General features: G+C 42.0%; 1 protein-coding gene across 2 annotated transcripts; it reads left to right on the top strand.

The window, feature by feature from the left end:
* The first annotated feature begins 922 nt into the window (after positions 1-922).
* On the top strand, positions 923-16,113 carry LOC115481333 (keratin, type I cytoskeletal 47 kDa-like). 2 transcript variants are annotated; one of them, XM_030220388.1, is made up of 8 exons: positions 923-1,594; positions 3,533-3,615; positions 3,741-3,897; positions 6,644-6,805; positions 6,890-7,015; positions 7,747-7,964; positions 10,594-10,655; positions 15,758-16,113. In XM_030220388.1, the coding sequence occupies exons 1-8, from the start codon at positions 986-988 to the stop codon at positions 15,853-15,855; spliced, it is 1,515 nt and encodes a 504-aa protein (XP_030076248.1). In that variant the 5' UTR covers positions 923-985; the 3' UTR covers positions 15,856-16,113. The 2 variants fall into 2 exon arrangements, with proteins under 2 accessions (XP_030076248.1, XP_030076249.1); XM_030220389.1 differs by having other exon boundaries at positions 10,594-10,684; positions 15,758-15,847.
* The last annotated feature ends 3,478 nt before the right edge of the window (positions 16,114-19,591 follow it).

Genomic DNA, 19,591 nt, shown 5'->3' with positions numbered 1-19,591 from the left:
AATTGGGAAACAAAATGGGAGCTGAGCAGACTTCTATGGTCTATGCCCTGATTGTGACTGAATAGATAGGGATGGGCTGGAATGTAAATTTTAAGGGGCTTTGACATTATTTCCAGCCTCCAGAACTTAGTACAAGAACAGTGCTGGGTAGTCTTCTACGGTCTGTGCCCTGAGAGCAGCAAGGAGAAATCAAACTCGGGTATACAAATGAACTATCACATACCATGTAAATGAGTTTATCTTGTTGGGCAGACTGGAGGGACCGTACAGGTCTTTATCTGCCGTCATTTACTATACGTTACCCCTGCTCTGAAAGGACCCTTAGAAGTTTGATAGGGCAGTTCATTGTTTACTATCTCAACAAAGAAAAACAGAATCAATGCAGATTTTTCAGAAACAATAGAGATCTGCGAAAGAATTTGATTCAAACTCCAATCCTGCAGATTGTAGCCTAAGCTCACCAGTGCACAACATGGTCCTTTAGAAGGTGCTGAAAGGCTTTAGCGTGCCTGCTAAACATTATCACCTGGGCCTCTAAACAGTCATCATCTGCCTAAAAACCCTACCAGAAACAGAATGTACTACATGCATCATTCTTAACGTACCGAGCAGAGGACTAGGAGGAGGAAAATCTACCTAGAGGAGTATGAAAGATTGAAATAAAATGTTAATCTTCAAAAGATGCAATGAGGGTTTAACAGCACTCCACCCATCCCCACCCATGCATACATGCATCCCAAGGGCATGTTCATTCAATCAAAATGGCCAGAGTACAATAGATTACTATTCACCGGAAAATTTGTGCAATTATAGGCAAGCAGTAATAAGCTGACAACTGTAATTTTGCCATGAGTAAAGGTGGATGGAATCCAGCCATGGAACACCCCCTGAGTTCCCTATATAAAGATGACACTGATTTCAGAATCATGTTCTTTTCACTTAGATACATAGGCTCTACTCCTCTTATCTCTTCTGCTTGACCAGAATGGCACTGCGTACGCAGACAACCTCTCATAGAGTTATCAGTAAAAGTGGGGGTGGAAGCCTTGTTGGGGGTATGGGTAGTTCTGGTATGAAATTTTCTGGTGGTTCCAGCTATGGTAGTTTCTCTGGAGGATCTCTGGGTGGAGGGTTTGGTGCTGGTAGTATGTCAGCTGGAGGTGGTTATGGTAGCAGCCAAGGCTTTGGTGTAGGTGGTTTTCAGGGTGCTGGTTTTGATGTTTCTGGTGTCGGCGGTGGTGCTGCTTTTGGTAGCGGTGCTGGTTTTGGTGGCGGGGCTGGTTTTGGTGGCGGGGCTGGATTTGGTGGCAGTGCTGGTTTTGGTGGCGGGGCTGGATTTCTTAGTGCTGGCTATGGAGGAGGCTTTGGTGGGGGCGATAGCCTTCTTTCTGGTACTGAAAAGCAAACCATGCAGAATCTCAACGACCGTCTGGCCGCTTACCTGGATAAAGTGCGTGCCCTGGAAGAGGCGAATACTGAGCTGGAGATTAAGATCAGAGAGTGGTATGAGAAGCATCGCCCTACAGGTCCTTCTGGTGCAGGAGCCCGAGACTACAGTAAATATTACCCAATAATCGAGGACCTGAAAAATAAGGTAAGAAATCTGGTAATGCCTAAAGAGAATTCACAAGGATCAGCAATAATCCATTTATTTAAACAATAACTATGCAAGAAAATTATAGCTATTCTACTTTTCACTATATTGTGACATTTACTGTATTTAAGTTTGGCATCAGGATTAGTAATATTGTACAAAAGATGGTTTCTCCATGCTGATCAGGTAACAAATGGTACATACCCTAATTTAACACAACTCATCAGCTGAGACTTTTTCCAGATCCAAATCTTACCATACAACCCCCCCCCCCCCAAAAAAAAAAAAAACATATGCACAGAGTTTTATGCCTCTCATACAACTAGATACCACTCGAAAGGCTGGAATTAAACTTTTGCAACTATTTATATTCACAATAGTGCTTAAATTCTATGAGACAAAGGTTTTCCAAGCATGTATATGAAAACATACTCAGGATTTTAATCAAGATTGCAAGTTAGATAACTTAATAACATGGAATCAATATTCAGCTGGTGGCAGTGAGCATTTTTTTTAGCTGTTGCTAAATCCAGGTTTATGTCGTCAGTTATCTTTGATGCAGTTAAGATGATATTCACTGACACCGCATAAAGACTGGACTGATTTTATGCGATCTGATTTGACCACTAAGCTTAATTGGTGAAGTGCTGAATATTGGCCCTTTAACCGCATAAATGCTGACTCTGCCCACAAAATAATCAGCTTTCACTTTAGTGGATGTGGTGATATTTAGCAGCACAGCCTGGTTAAGTGCCACTGAATTTCGCAGAGAGCTCCGAACAAGCGATTTAACCAGCCAGGAGCTGTTTCTGGCCTGTTAAATCGCTTTGAATATCGACCACCATATTGTTTTTTTACAACAGCAGCTGTCTGTGTACTAAACAAAAAGATTGGCTCTCTGTATGTTTCCTTACAGTGAAACAAGTGTTCTCAGCATCCTTTGGGTGAGGCCGGTGGTGCTCGGCATTTTGGTGAATGCTGCCAACCTTAGGCCTGGAAATTAAGCGCCAGGGCCCTGTCCAGACTCTGACATTGAATTTCCTTATTTACGGAGGCAGCGAAAACGTAGCTGATTAAGGGGCTCATTTTCAAAGCACTTAGACACACAAAGTGTGATATTCAGCACTTAACAGGCTGTAGCGAACTGCATAAAGATAGTTACCTTGGCCAGTTAAGTGCTGATTATTAACCGGCCAAATGCTGACTCCACCCCTGGGACGCCCCCAAAATAGTTGGCTTTCCATTAGGTGTTAACTGGATATTTTCCCTGGCACTAATCAGTTATGTACCATTGAAATTGAGCAGTTAAGCCCCGAACAACTGATTTAAACAGGCCAGGAGCCATTTCTGACTGTTTAAATTGCTTTGAATATCGACCCTTCATGTCTTTCAACACCTGAAAAGTGCCTTGTAATGCTTCCAGAAAGACAATCTAAGCATTTTTGTACATATTTAAGCAGAGGTCCCCAGAGTACATGTTGTAAAATCAAGTTCACATTACCTTGATAGGACTGACACAGTTTTCAAATATCACATTTATAAATTATGCAATTAAAACTACTATAGAAGTATTTAAACCTAAGGACTTAAAACAGGGTGGAAACTAATCAAATCCCTGTTATGTGCATTTGAAAAATACTCAGATTGATATCTACCTCTCCCAGTGCATTTTCTCTAGCAAAAAAGGTGCCAGTACTCAAATGCCTGGCCACCCTTCAGGGGTGGGGTAATCACTGAGGAACCCACCCCACAATAGCCAGGACTCCTGCAACTAGTCACAGAATCTATGACAGGGTAGAACTGGTGTGTAGAGCCTGAGCTCTTTCATTAAAACTTGGGGGCCATGGGTTAATTTTAGCAGACAATGGAAAAGGTGCTGGTACTCAGTACCCCCAAGTACCCCCTCAAAAAAAACCCTGACCTCTCCCTCTTTCCCAGATCGTGGCAGCCACCATTGACAATGCCAGGCTGATCCTGCAGATTGACAACGCCAGGCTGGCAGCCGATGACTTCAGACTGAAGTGAGTATTGTCATCTAAGTCACATGTCTCGTGAACTGCATTATGTTTGTTATCATCAATTGAATTACTGAAGCAGATTTAAGAGAGATTTTATGAACACTAAAGTTTGAGGGTTTCTTTTTCAGGTATGAGAATGAGCTGTATTTCCGCCAGACTGTTGAAGCTGATATCAACGGTCTGCGCAGAGTCCTGGATGAGCTGACCCTGTCCAAGGCTGACCTGGAGAGCCAGCTAGAGTCCCTGATTGAGGAAAAAGAGTTCCTGAAGAAGAACCATGAGCAGGTGAAAGCTTTGGTCTTCGGAGCTGTATTCTAGGCTTGACCATTACATACGTGTGACCCAAAATTCAAAAGCTGCTATCTAGATAAGTGCCCTTTCCAGGCTCTATCCATGAATTTTCAGTTGCACTATCCAGATAGAGATGGCCTCCATATTGGTTCTGAAAATTCTGCTCCACACTACCGGATAGTGCTAGAACAGAGTGAGGGCAGAGCATGGATGCTCCTCCTAACTCTACGTCGATGCAGATAAATTTAGGGCAGCAAAAGGGTTGTCCTAACTTTGCATAGCTGTCTGGATAATGGCTAAATATTGTTGGCTATGGGGTAAATTCTATAAGTTGTGCCTAAAAATCAGTGCCGATAATGTGACGCGCTTAGTGTGATTCTACAATGAGTACGCTCCCTTTACAGATTTGCGCTTAGCACTAAGGTGTGCCTAACTGTAGGTGGCTGAAATTAGACCTCCTTTAAGCAGGCCTAAATACTGGCGCCTAAGGGAGTCTTTTACTAATCCATGGCAGCATTATTAGCTCACGGTAGAAATCAGCTGACGATAAACACGGAGACAACCATTATATTCCTATGAGCGTCTCAGCATTTACTGCCAGATGATTTCTACCATGAGCTAAAAGTTCTACCATGGCTTAGTAAAAGACCTCCTAAGTTAGGTGCACTTAGGCGTGATTCTGTATCAACGCGCATAAAATCCAGGAGAGCCCCCAGAAACACCCCCAAACCAAGTCCCCGAATTGTTATGAGCGATAGGATTTATGCGCAATCCGTTATAGAATCAGATATGCGCCTAAATCTGAATTATTGCCAATTAGCGCTGATAATTGATTGTTATCTCCCAATTATCAGCACTGATTAGCTTGTTCAATAAAGTTGTGGGCGCTCTTTATAGAATCACGCTAAACATGTCTTTACTCTGCACTAATTTTTCAGGCGTAATATATATAGAATTTGGCCCTGTGTGTATAGCTAGCACTGATCACAGTTGAATACGCTACAGATCACAGAACTGAATCCACTGATCATGGCGTTTGAATATTGGCCTAATTGTTTTCTATTTTTACAAGGGTTCCTCCCATTCATGTTCTTGGGCAAAACTCTTAAGAAGAGTCAATACTGTGCTCACTTGGGCACATCAAAGAAACTTTCAACATGACTGAAAAAAAAAAGACGAAATGGTAGAAACCAGGCATGCTGGGAATTATTTACTTTACAATGGTGTGAAGAATGTGTTAATTGTCTCATAGTCCTTGAGACAGGGAGACAATATATTTATATATTACAATAGCAGTTAGACAATTGAAGTATATGTTGGCAACAATATTAGTCACACCCAAGATCAGTAAAAACTTGATTTTGTGATGCCACTCCCCAGTGTATGGAATCATTGCTTACACCACTGTGACTAATTATTTTATGAAATACATTTCATACAATAATGCTGATGACATACACTTCCCTATTATAGTTTACATTGATTTAGTGATGTTAGTCATACCTGCAGGTTAGTAAGTATGACAGGTTTTATGGTCCTAATACTATTTTATGCCTTTTGTAAAGCTAGATGAGTGTAACTTGTTCTCTCCACGTTACAGGCCATATTTGTAAAATTAACAGTGCACTGCTCTTTCCTGTCCATTACATTTTTCTTAAGAGGATAGTTTTCAAAAACCATTTAGGCTTGGGAAATATCGATTTACCCCAGTAGAGGATCTGTGAAAATTCTCTACTCTTAACGCAGCTAAAATTTTGGTGCAGGATTCCAGAGTCCCCACTCCAGTGCAGGGGTCCGGTGCCCACCCAGTTCGGGATTTCAGACTGCCCACCCCGGTGCAGGAATCCAGAGTGCCCACCCCAGTGCAGGGTTCCAAAGTACCCAACCAGCTAGCATTTACAACCAGAAATAAAGCAAGTGCAAAGCCCATGGACCAGTTATAGTTGTGGGCAATTTTCAAAGGGAATGGATGTGTGGACTTTCCCTTTGAAAATCTGTACAATGCCATGCATGGACTTGGCACCGGGGTATAAGGGCTGTTTAAAAACTGCTGATCCACAAATATAGGTGTAAATCAATTTAAGATATTGAAAGACAAGCAGCCCTTGTCAATCATTTTTTTAAATGAAATTTATCCAAATTGGGCTATTAAATTCAGTTTTTATTGCCTCATTAAGGGCTCCTTTTACAAAGTGGTGCTACCGATTATTGTGCCCTGAATGTGAAGAAGCTCATGGGCATTGAATGGGCTTCTTCATATTCAGCACACCGCTAATCATTAGGGCTGCTTTGTAAAAGGAGCCCTAAGAGAATAATATAACTTATATGGACATTGTTTCTTATAAAGTCTCATTCTACTATGATTATAAATCTGCATTTTTACAGTATCCAAGACATCCATAACCCAGTAAAGGAAGCATCCATTTACCATAAACAATTTCTATCCCACACTATTTTACCATTCTAGGCAGGTTACAATAAACCGTATACAATTAAAAATTAAAAACAGTAAAAGAAATAATAAAAATGAAAAAAAAAATAATCAAGACTAACAATCATCTTATAAACAGAAGGATAAAAGAGGGGCCCACCAGAGTACAAACAGAATATGATAATTGGCGGAAAAAGTGAAAATGAAAGAAGGTCAAACTAAATTGAAAGCTTTCTTAAATAAATAGGATTTGAGCTGTTTCCTGAATTAGGTAACATCCAATCTCATAACTGCTTCATCTGTTTCCAGGAGATGAAATCTCTTTCGGGCACGACTGTTGGGGAGGTGAATGTAGAAATGAATGCCGCACCAGGCGTTGACCTGACCAAGCTTCTGAATGACATGAGAACCCAGTACGAAACTCTGGCTGAGAAGAACCGCAGGGATGCCGAAGAGCAGTTCAATAAAAAGGTAAAGCTCCTCTACCAACCAGCAAAACTGAAAGCTGGGCCAGATTTCATCCAAACACTACTTTTTCATACTTCTCTCTTTCAGAGCTTGGAGCTAAGAAAAGAAATTTCTGCTGGGACAGAACAGATGCAATCAAGCAAGTCTGAAATTTCTGATCTGAGGCGTACCCTTCAGGGACTGGAGATAGAGCTGCAGGCCCAGCTAGCCCTGGTATGACACAAAACCACCAGTGGTCTTTGCAATTCAGTTAATTCAATATCCATAATTATAATGATGTGTCCAAAGCCATGTTACATCCATATTAACACCTTACTATAGTATGTCTGCCTAACTAAAATCAAGATTGCTGGGGCAAGCAACTAGGGGGCCCTTTTACTAAGGTGCACTGAAAAATGGCCTGCGGTAGTGCAGACGTGTGTTTTGGGTGTGCGCAGAATTATTTTTTAGCGCACCTACAAAAAATGCCTTTTTTTAAGTTTTTGCCAAAAATGGACGTGTGGCAAAATGAAAAATGCTAAGCGTCCATTTTGGGTCTGAGACCTTACCGCAAGCCATTGACCTAGCAGTAAAGTCTCACCCGGTAACTGGACGGTAATGACCTACGCGCGTAGCTGCCGCGCGTCGGAAAATAAAAAAATATTTTCCAGACGTGTGTAGTGGATGCGTGCCAAAATTGAAATTACCTCAAGGGCCATGTGGTAACTGGGCGGTAACTGCAATTTGGCGCATGTTGGGCGCACCTAGGCCCCTACACGGCTTAGTGAAAGGGCCCTTAGATCAGCAGTTCCTCTGCTGGAAAACTGAAGAGTTGCATGATTCAAGAATTGCAAATCCTATGAAAAATGTAGTTCAGTTTGAATCAGTACCTAAGAACGAATCATAGCAGAAAAGCCTTAACATAAAAAAGTTAACTCACAAACTGTCTTTTTATCAACAAACAGAAAAAGTCCCTTGAGAGCACCTTGGCAGAAATAGAGGGTCGCTACTGCCTCCAGCTGTCCCAAATACAGGCCACAATTAGCAGTGTGGAAGATCAGCTGGCTGAATTACGATCTGACATGTCACGCCAGACTTCAGAATATGAAGCGCTCTTGGACATAAAGACCAGGCTAGAAATGGAGATTCAGACTTACCGCCGCCTGCTGGACGGAGAGGGAATGTAAGTATAACACTTCAGAAAATGAAAAACTATCAACGTGCAGGACATGATTTACTTCCAGTGTTTGATAGGTTGAAAGTGCCAATAATAGGGATCCTTTCGCCATTCAAAATTCTACGTATAGCAGACATTCTATAGGCATGATTTAACAGTTTCAGGAAATCTGAAAAAAGTTACTTAGGAAAGCTTTCGCAGAGCATCGTGTGATTACTATCATATCTTATTGTCAGGCACGGCAGTAGAAAACTCCTAAAAGAAAATCAGTGAGATCTCTTGATTGTCCATTAGGTGGAAGAGCATTTTGGGGAGGAAAACAGTGGCCATAATTTCTGGCCAAAGCAGAAAGGAGAATTGGCAACTTTGTCTCACGTGTCTCCACTCTAGGAAACATTGAAAAAGATACTTTGGAAAGCAGTTCCCATTTTGGGGTAATTCTATGAAGTAGGCACTAGCAGTTACATGCTGATTACACACATAAATATTTAGAATACTGGACAGAGCATGGGCGGGGCTCACACACAAGACTATAAGTCATGTGCATATTGCCGGAACTTAGACACAAGCATTTACATCAGACTTACGGCTAGCGTAAGTGGCGTGCTTGTGCCTGAGCAGAGGTGCATGTATATGCAATGTTGGGCTAGTAATCTATACAGGAAAGTAGTCACCTATGTGCCTAGGTGCACAGCTTTAGAATTACCCACAATGTCTTTGCAAAAGATCTGGTAAAGAAGCTCATATAACCCTATTAGAGCATAAGATTGAAGGTCCAACCTGTTGCCAGCACTGGCCATTCCTCATTGCTCACACTCAAAGACTTTTCCTCCAACAACTTGTCTAGACCTTTTTTTAAACTCAGCTATACTAACTTCCTTGACCACTGTTCTCTGAAGATAGTTCTACATGTGCAATCAATTTTCTGCTTTCCTAGAATTTTCCATTCTCTTTTATCTGCCTCTCCTGGAATGCAGAGTCCCCATTTCTTCCTTCCACACTGCCAGTGAAGTCCTATGTGCCATGATTTACTTATAAGTACATAAATATTGCCATACTGGGACAGACTGAAGGTCCATCAAGCCCAGCAGCCTGTTTCCAACAGTGAGCAATCCAGCGCACAAGTACCTGGCAAGATCCCAAAAAAGTACAATACATTGTATGCTGCTTAGCCTAGAAATAAGCAGTGGATTTTCCCCAAGTCCATTTTAATAATGGTCTATAGACTTTTCTTTCAGTAGTAGTAGTAGTAGGAAGCCATCCAAACCTTTTTTAAATCCTCCTAAGCTAACTGCTTTTACTACATTCTTTGGCAATGAATTCCAGAGTTTAACTACATGTTGAGTGAAGAAAATGTTTCTCCGATTCGTTTTAAATTTACTACTTTGTAGCTTCATCGGATGCCCCCTAGTCCCTTGTAAGCCAGCAGGAGAAATCAAGAGAACTGAGAGCCCACTCACTATAGACTGCTCAAGCTATTTAACTCAGTACATGAGATGATGACATTATAGTAAGTGAACACTAGGTCTCTGAAGGTATTAGTGCTCATTTGACATGGAGAGTTAGCATAACACACTATTCAGTGTGAGCTTGCAAAGCTTTGCATATGTCTGTTTGTTTGCTCACATTAATGTCCTATCAGGAAGAGAACATACAGCAATTCGATTGATTTTCTGGATCAAGAAATATGATAGTAATCCTGGATATCTTTGCAGGCTTCATTGGCTTCCCTTAAAATCGCAAATTATTTTAAAAATTGCATGTATGTTTTTCATATATTACATACTAATTTACCAGATCTCTTAACCCAACTTTTGTCTCATTAATTTTTTCTTCATCTCAGGTATTTAATACATTTTTACTAAGGACTCCTATTGTTAAAGGTTTACGATATAAACATCAATGTTATCTCTATACAGAATGATTTACCACAATATATCAGAACTGAATCTAATTATCTTCATTTTCAAAGGAAACTGAAAACATTTTTTATTTGATAAAACCTGAGAGTTTTATTTTGTTAATTTGAAGCAATTCTATTAATTTTTTGTTTTTTAGCTAATGTATTGTGATTGATGTAATTCCCCATATGTTTTTTGGGTCTCTTATGTTGTAAGCCGCCTAGAACCACCAGTTGGGATTTATGCACTAAACAAGTTACACATTAGATTAGATTTGAAGATGCTGGCCAGCTGAGGAAGTACATAGTGGAAGAAGAGAAGCTGGACACCTGGGGGGAGTACACAGGACAATAGGAGATGCTGGCCAGGTGGGGGAGTATATAGAGGGATAAAAAATGCTGGCCATTTAGGGGAGTATATGGAGGAAGAGGAGATGCTGGCCAACTGGGGGAGGTGTTACAGAGGGGATGTTGGCCTCTTTACGAGGAATTAGGGGGGGAAGAGAGATGCTGGACTATAGGGAGTAGGCAGGGGAAGAGGAGGTGCTTGGCTATGAGGTAGGGCATGCACCCCCTCCCCCCAGCAGGGTAGGGCCTTGAGCCTATGAGTAGGTTGCCCATCTGAAATTTTGCCTAGTGCATCAGATATCCTTGGGACAGCCCTGATCATTATAATTCTACAAACATTAATAATAGAAAATAGTCTAAGATTAAACTGTATTGCTTACTTAACAGGAGTTCACATTCTGGCGGCTCCTCATGGTCAACCGGGGGAGATTCGGACAGTGGTAAACGAGGTAAACTTCATCATGGTTATAACTAAAGGGTATGTTTTGTCTCTATCTAGAATTAAGTCCATCATCAAGTTGGTAAGGGGGCAATTCTATAAAATAGGCTCTAACATTTGTGTGCCCGTTAGATGCGTAAATGTTTAGAAGAATGGCATGCATGTGCATATGTGCACACATACACAAGTTAAGTGCCAAAATTCCACCTAAGCACTATTCTGCAAATACCCACTTAACTTACATATTGTGTATTTGCAAAGAGGCCATGCACAGGGGGCGGAGCATGGGCAGGGTTCCCACTTGCACGTGTAACTTGCAGAATACTATAAATTATGCACTTGTCTCTAATAGTTAGGCACAAGTATTTATGCCAGATCTAGTCATTGGTGTAAGTGCTTCTGTCTAGCTTTTAAGCGCATATAATACCCAGTTAGGCTAATATTCTTTAAAGGAAAATAGGCGCCTACATTCCTTTATAGAATAGGCTCTTATCAGGCACCCTTTGGGTTCCTAATTGTAAACATCCTGTTATAGAATTGCCCTCCATGAATATAAAATGAGATCCAGTGTTAACAAGTACCCATTAAAATAACAGTCTTATTACAATACCCAGTCCCTAGAGAGCTAAACCATAATGAAAACAATTTTCAAAGCATTTACATTTATCCAGGCAGAATCACCTGGTTAACAACTGCTTCTCACAAAATGGCTGAAGGTCACGCGGTTGCTGTAGCATGTGTATTTCCCACATTACAAGGAAGTATTCCTGTGGGCAAGTTTAAGGAATGGGAGGAAATAATACATATACATGGGATTTGCAAAAGCACATGCACTATCACTGCTGCAAAGTACATGGACACTTTTAATGCACGTTCCTTGCACTTCCTCATTTTCAGAGGGGCAAGAACCTAGGTTTTCTCTCTGTCAGAACAATTAATGTACACACGGGCTAAATTAAAAAGTGGCTTCCAATACACACTCAGGAAAGTGATTAACTCCCCATCCATACTGGCTAGGTATCATTTGTCAAGCAAACATCAATGTCGACATGAAAGCCAAAATGAATCAGAAAACGTAGCTGCATAAAATAACTTCAAAGAAAGATTTTTTAAAAAGTTTTATTTAAGAAGTATGAATGCTTAAAAGAAGTGTTTGATAAAAGACAGCTTGTTTTCTGTCAAAAAGCTAAAATGAGATTTTCAATACACCAGGAAACAAGCTTGTTAGAGAAATGGATGAATTAAAGTAATTTAAATGAGGCCCTGTCCTGTTAGAAACATCTGTTTAAGCAGACTGTGGTAAATATGAGCTCTGAATGATGAGAAGAAAAAGCAGGGATGGGGAAGAAATACACTCCTGACTGATGGATCATTATACCTAATGGTCATTATTAGTAGGATTTGCCAGCCCCAAAACATACATAAGAGCAATTTAATGAACAATTAGTCAAGAATTAATCTCTATTTAAAAAAAATCACTTAGAGGGCTTTTCTAGTGCCCCTTTATCCAGAGATGTTTCATGCATCGAGAAAGCCATTCTGGCTCACAGTTGGGCCTAACTTGATTTGTCTCTTTGACTATTTACTTAAGAGAGGAAAATGTAAATTTCTCATGTCTTGAATTGAATAGCCTTCAAGATTTTAGTTCTGTTTGTCTTTTCTCAGAAACAGTCATCATAGGATTCAATTCATAACATTTCATAAAAGCAGTGAAAATCTGGTGACAGGCAAACTCTGTCAGGACAATTCTATAGCAGCGTGTCAATATCTAGCGTAAGCACCCATTTTCCTGTATAAAATAACCGGATATCAAAACACCTAACATTTAGGTGCAAGCACTTATGCAGCCATAGAACTTGTGTAAATGCTCATATCTAAATGCCTGTAACGTATCATATTCTATAAGGTACACGCACAAATGTGAGTTTTGCACAAGAGTGGCCCTACCATTAGGCACTCTTTTGAGGTAGCATCGCCTCCTGCCCTTACTCCCGCAACCCTTTCCACCAATTTATCTTTACTTTAATGTTTTTCCAAAGGTGGCGGTGGCGATTCCCATGGAGGCTGCTGGATCCTTCTGTCTACTGTGGCCCACCCTGCCTCCAAGGAAACAGAAAGTTATGTCAGAGAGGTGGGCCACAGTAGAGAGAAGGGGCCGGGACTGGCAGCAGGACAGCCTCTGTGGGAATCGCTGCCACCACCTTTGTAAAAACAAGAAAGAAAAGGTAAAATGGTGGAAGGGGGCTGGGGAAGGAAGGTGGGAGATGGGAGACCATGATGGGGGAGGGATTGCGGCGGCAGCAGCTCATTCCTCACCTCAGGGATGGTGGTAGGGCAGCGGCGGCAGCTCATTCCTCACCTTGGGGGCAATGGCGGAGCGGCAGCGGCTCATTCCTCGCCTCGGGGGAGGGGGTGGCAGTGGCAGCTCATTCCTTGCCTCAGGCAGCAGATTGTCTTGGGCCACCCCTAGTCTCGCCTATGCGCCACCCAGACTCCACCCATGTGTATGCTTATCTGTAAAATATGCGTAAATTTACAAGATAGCGCTTAAGTGGATTTTTAGCATTTACATGTGTATATGCCAGTATTCTAATCATTTACATTCAAGTGTAATACCTAGGATAAATAAAGGGACTGGGAATTATGAGAATTCTCTGAATTTAGACTAAGCAGAAGGCAGAAAAGGATATGGTTCATGAATCGTTCACATGGAACAACTACAGTTTTCATACTGGTATGAAAATTTTACACTCCTCTTATGTCTTACAGGTCAATGTACTAAAGTGCACAAAATTTCACCAAGTCTGCGTTGCACTTTAAAGTGTCCACTAGTACACGTAGATTGATGTCACGTGCATAGTTTTCCCTTTTCTGTTTGAACTGTGAAGCAGAAATTGCAAAATGTTTCAGTTTCACATGTAGAAAACATTTTCATGTATAAATTTTTGCTTGCAAAATTTTATGCAAAATCAAAGACCTGCTGCAATGAAAATTTATGTAAAGCAGTTCATTAACCCTGTGTGCAGAGCTCCAAAGGACTTTGTGGGCAGTTTTTCATGAAAAGAGAACTCATTGAAGTGTAGCCACTTTTTCTGAGATATCATCCATAGGAAACTTACACACATACAAGTTTTCTACCAGGCTTATTTCCATATGAGTCCTAGCAGAAAAATAATGTATGGAAAATCACGACTTGCAGGTTAAATTTTGCACACATTAGTACATCAGCCTCTGAGTGTGCCTTAAAACAGTGTTTCCCAAGTCGGTCCTGGAGTACCCCTTGCTAGTCAGGTTTTCCGGATACCCACAATGAATATGTATGAGATGAATTTGAATACACTGCCTGCACTGTATGCAAATCTCTTTCCTGTATACGCATTGTGGAAATCCTGAAAACCTGACTGTCAAGGGGGTACTCCAGGACAGACTTGGGAAACACTGCCTTAAAGGAAATTAATACCTTGGAAAGAAGGATTATTGGGCCATGTCTTCAATGTTCTAAAGCAAAACATACCACATTGCATAAAGTCCTTCAAAGCAAATTTATCTTAAGGAAGAGAAGTGTTTTAAATCTTCTACTACTACTAATCATTTCTATAGTGCTACTGGATGCATGCAGCACTGTACACATTATATGCAGGTATTTTCTCTGACCCTAGAGGGCTCACAATCTAAGTTTTTTGTACCTGGGGCAATGGAGGGTTAAGTGACTTGCCCAAGGTCACAAGGAGCTGCAGTGGGAATTAAACCCAGGTTGCTAGGATCAAAGTCCACTGCACTAACCTTTAGGCCACTCCTCCCTGGATATATAGTATGTTTTACAAAAGTTATGTGCAGGGTACCTTGTAGGAGCGCAGTCTGTAAAGGAACATAGAATACCAGCATAGCCGGGTATCAACATGCGTAACAAGTAGGCCTGATCACTTATGCCAGCCACCAAGGCGGTGAAGAGCAAGCGTCAAAGTGCAGCAGCTACCCATGTAACTTACACTCATGTACGTAGATGCCCTGGCTGTGTCCCATCCGTTCTCCACCCTTGTTTTGTTTTTGTTATTTGTTTTTGTTACATTTGTACCCCGCGCTTTCCCACTCATGTCAGGCTCAATGCGGCTTACATATTATATACAGGTACTTATTTGTACCTGGGGCAATGGAGGGTTAAGTGACTTGCCCAGAGTCACAAGGAGCTGCCTGTGCACTTCACCCTTGCAAACGCACACTTTGCAAATTAAGCGAATATTTGCAGTACAGTATTTAGGCAGCATGCTGGCATTTGCACACATAAGTGCAAGCTTATGCACACAAGTGCTAGCAGTCGAAACATTTATGCAAGTGACAAGTCTGAGCTAACATTTACATGACATTCAAGCAGTGGCGGTTATGGCGCCAGGCGACTTTTGGCTAGTGTTTTTTTGATTCTGGGTGATGCTATTATATGTAATCAAAAAAGGATAACTTCACTACAGACACCATAAATTTTATTGTCTCACCAGCAGTGTAACCTTTGATCCTGGAGGCAGGCGGTTTGTCCCACCGAAAAACACAGCCCCATGTCGGGCCTCTGTTTGGTGCAATAAAGATGTTTCGATCAATACTTCCTGCGTCGAAGCTTGTGTTGCACTTTCTACTCTTTCTGCTTTCCTTGGACTTTTCGTAGAGGTGTTTACTCTAGCAGAATTGTATTCATCTCATTTACACATGTAAATGACAAAATTCTGCCATACTGTTATTCTGCAATTATCCACTTAACTTATATAGCATGTGTTTGCAAAGGGAGTGTACACATGGGCAGGGCTCACATGTATACATGTAAATGATAGAATCCTACAATTTACATGTATATCTGTAGCATTTAGATGCTAACACACCGGGTCTGCGGCTGCTGTAAGTGCTTGTGCCTAACTTTTAAGTGCATATATACCCACTTAGGTTAGTATTTTATAAAGCGAAGTAGATGCCTAGATTCCTTTATAGAATAGACTCCTCCATGTTATCGGACTGCCCAATAACAGGCTGTCATTTGATTGCTTTGTTAGATTGTCACTTATTCTCTCCTATGTCATGATGTGGAATTTTTTAACAGCTAAACAAGTTTTCCCATTTGCTTTTCAGACCCCACCAAATCCAGGATGATTAAGACATATATAGAGGACATAGTTGATGGTAAAGTGATCTCGAGTCGAGTCAATGTAACTGAGGAGAAAATATAAACAACCCCCAATTGTTGACGGTGGAACTTTCCTCAAATAGCAAGATAGATCCTTCACAGAGAAACGCTGCACTTTCCTTGACGTTGACTTTAAGCATCAAGGGTTCATTTAAAACATCCTGCTTTTTTTTTCCCTGTAACAAAAGTTTAACTTTTGATGTTTGCTATCATAGTGTACGGGAACATATTTGGTTTGTAAATCCCAAGCTGGTTCTATTTGTTGATGTGACTAAATAAAATTCCTTCCTTTTGCAAGCTATATGCATTCTGTTTTCCTTACTCATGGGCCATATTAGTTTTCAATAGTAACTACTTAAGGTTATTAGTTATTTTTAAAATATCTATCTAATTAGATCATTTTTAGCTACTTCCAACCTATCTGAAAGCAAGACACAAAGCTAACTACGCTTGATTTGGTTACAAATTTTCAAAAAGGTCACAGAGTACTTGGATAAAATTAAGGGTAAAAACAAGCCACAGCTAAGTAGCAACTAACCACTTAATATAAAAAAAAAAGCTTTTTATTAAAAGCTCTCAAAAAAAGTTTTTATTAAACAAACATTTTTTTTTAATGTATGCCAACATGTATTACTCCTGTAACAGCAAGGGCAAACGTGCTCATAACAAAGTCCTACATTTTTTTTTTAATTTGATGATTTATATGGGATTTGTTGCTAGTTACAAATTTTAAAAAAAAGAAGTGCCAATCTTCAACTAAGGCGGTCAGCAATTGTCATGATGCTGACCTCAGTGGGCAGAACTTGACTCAAAATTCAATGCTGGGCCTAATCATGGCTGCCGGAAGTTATCCGGTTAAATTACCTTTATCCTGTCCTAACTTTATTCGCTTTCTTATCTGGTTATTGCTCTGCCTTTATGATAATATTTGGATTTATTTGGATTTAATATACTGCCATCGCCTTCCATGCCAGAGACAAGAAGATGGCTTACAATGTAAAAGCCCAAGAAATTGAAAAGAGCGCCACACTCCATCCACCTTTTTTCCAGGCCCCCTCCCCTGTACACACACACCATCCATCTTTTTCCAACCCCATTTCCTGCACACACATCATCCATGTTTTCCAGCCCCCTCCCTGCACCAAAGCTCCATCCACTTTTGGGCTAGTTAATTTAGTTTATTTATTTATATTCCATATAATTACTATGATTTTCTAGTCCCTCTCCCTGCACCCATACTCCATCCACCTTTTTTTCCAGTCCCTCTCCCTGCATCCACATTTCAGCCCCCTCCTTGCACCCATACTCCATCTTTTTTCTAGCCCCCTCCATGCACACATACTATCTAATTTATTTCCAGGCTCCCTCCCTGCACAAACACACCATTAATCTTTTTCCAGCCCCCCTGCACACCCACCATCATCTTTTACTAGCCTCCTGTCTGCACACACACATACACACACACACACACACACACACACACCATTCATCTTTTTCCAGCCCCCTCCCTGCACAAACACACCATCCATTTCTTCCAGCCCCCTCCCTGTACCCACACTCCATCCATCTTTTTTCCAGCCCCTCTCTGCATCCACATATCATCCATATTTTCCAGGTCCCCCTCCCTGCACACACACTCCATCTACCTTTTTCCAGGTCTCCCTCCTTACACACACACACTATCCATCTTTTTCCAGCCCCTGCCTGCACACACACACCATCCTTTTTCTAGCCCCTCCTCCCTGCACCCACACTCCACACTCAGTCCTCATCTGAGACTCAGAACATCAAACACTGCTTTGGTGAAAAACCATGGTTAACTGCAAGTCCTCCAAGTTCTCCCTTCAGTAATTCAGAATCGCACTTGCTTTCTGCCCAGGCTGATGCAGCAAGGCTCACATTGACACATGCATTGTCCAGCTGCAAATGGAGTTCACCACATGCATGCACCAGTAAATCAGGTGACTGCTGACGCTACTGACCTGGGCGAAAAGCAAGTGCGGCTGCGCTGAATTATTGAAGGGAGGAGGAGTCATAGAGGATCCTGGCTAGGAGGGTTGTAACTGAGAGGCTCGTACACTCCCACAGGAGGTGGAGCGGGAAGCGGGTATCCTCTCTGTGCCAAATCAAAGCTGAAATCCGGCTGCCGCGCTTCCTCCCTGCGTCAGGGCTGCAGCACTACCCCCGCCCAGGCCTCAGCACTACCCCCACCCAGGCCTCAGCACCTGTCCACATCTCTGACAGCAGTGCCCCCAGCCCCTGCTGCACATGGAGAAGATTGCCAGCTGCCCAGAGCTGCAACCAGAAATGGAGTGCACCCAGAGCTGCCCAGAGTGCAACCCAGCTGCAGAGGCAGGGAAGGGAATGCCAGAGGAGATTCTCATGGGATCCCCTCTTGACTGCAGCACACTGATTGAAAAACGCTGTTCTAATTAATGCCAATTAGTGTCAATAGTTGCTTGTTAAGTGACAATTATCGGCGCTGATTGGCTTGTTAAGATAATAAAATTGTGTACCTGAGGCAATGGAGGGTTAAGTGACTTGCCCAAGATCACAAAGAACAGCAGTGGGATTTGAAGCAGCCACCTCTGGATGTCAAGATTGCTGCTCTAACCACTAGGCCGCTCCTCCAAATCAGCTGTTGGCTATTCCCAGTGGCGTACCAAGGGAGGGGCGGTGGGTGCGGTCCACCCCGGGTGCACGCCACTGGGGGGGGGTGCCGCATGCCTGTCCGCTACGTTCGTTCTGTGCTCCCTCTGCCACGGAACAGGTTACTTCCTGTTCTGGGGCACAGGGAGCATGGAAACGAACGAAGCGGACAGGCGCGTGGCACCCCCCCCCCCCCAGCAGCGTGCACCCAGGGGGGAGGGGTTTCTTTCACCAGGGGGGGGGGTCGCGCTGCACCTGGGGGGGGCACTGTACCCGGGGGGCGGGGCGCATCGGCGATCCGCCCCGGGTGTCAGCCCCCCCTAGGAACGCCACTGGCTATTCCCAGCCAGTTAACTTGTACTACATATTGGGCCCTTTGCTATATGTCAGAAATTTTCCTCTACTGTGTTTGTTGGGATTTGTTGTTCTTAAGCTATTTTTAATGGCAAGTAATTTCATTTCAGTAATAGTAGGCCGTCATCACCCGCAGTTCTGGTGGTCCAAGAATTTATATAAGAGAATTCTTACCTATTGTGCTATAACATTATCATCTAAGGGGCAGAAAAGAATAAACCCAGAACTATCACATGACTTAAGGCTGGGATTATTGAATATAAGAGCTATCAGAAACAAACTGTGTTTATTCCAAAATTTGATCTCTGATGAGCAATTGCACATTTTATGTTTATTTATTCTAGAATGTAATAGGCACCTAATTTGCATGCTAGTCAAGGTGGTTTACATATAATAAAATATACATTAAAGAAAAAGAACTCCAAAATTACATAGGAAAGACGATTACTTAGACTTGGCTCAGAACATAACATAAGAACATAAGAATAGCTATACTGGGTCAGACCAATGGACCATCTAGCCCAGTAACCTGCTTCCAATAGTGGCCAATCCAGGTCATAAGTACCTGGAAGAAACCCAAATAGTAGCAACATTCCATACTACCAATCCAAAGACAAGCAGTGGCTTCCCCATGTCTATCTCAATAGCAGACTATGGACAAGTAGTCCATAGTATTTTTGGAAAGAGTAAACAAGCGATCCACATCTACCCGTTCCACTCCACTCATTTTATAAACCTCTATCTTATCTCCCCTTAGCCGTCTTTTCTCCAAGCCA

The sequence above is a fragment of the Microcaecilia unicolor genome, chromosome 12 (assembly GCF_901765095.1).
Source record: "Microcaecilia unicolor chromosome 12, aMicUni1.1, whole genome shotgun sequence".
NCBI classification, from domain to species: domain Eukaryota; kingdom Metazoa; phylum Chordata; class Amphibia; order Gymnophiona; family Siphonopidae; genus Microcaecilia; species Microcaecilia unicolor.
Note: the sequence above shows the minus strand (reverse complement) of the source record. Positions and strands in the feature narration are given on the sequence as shown.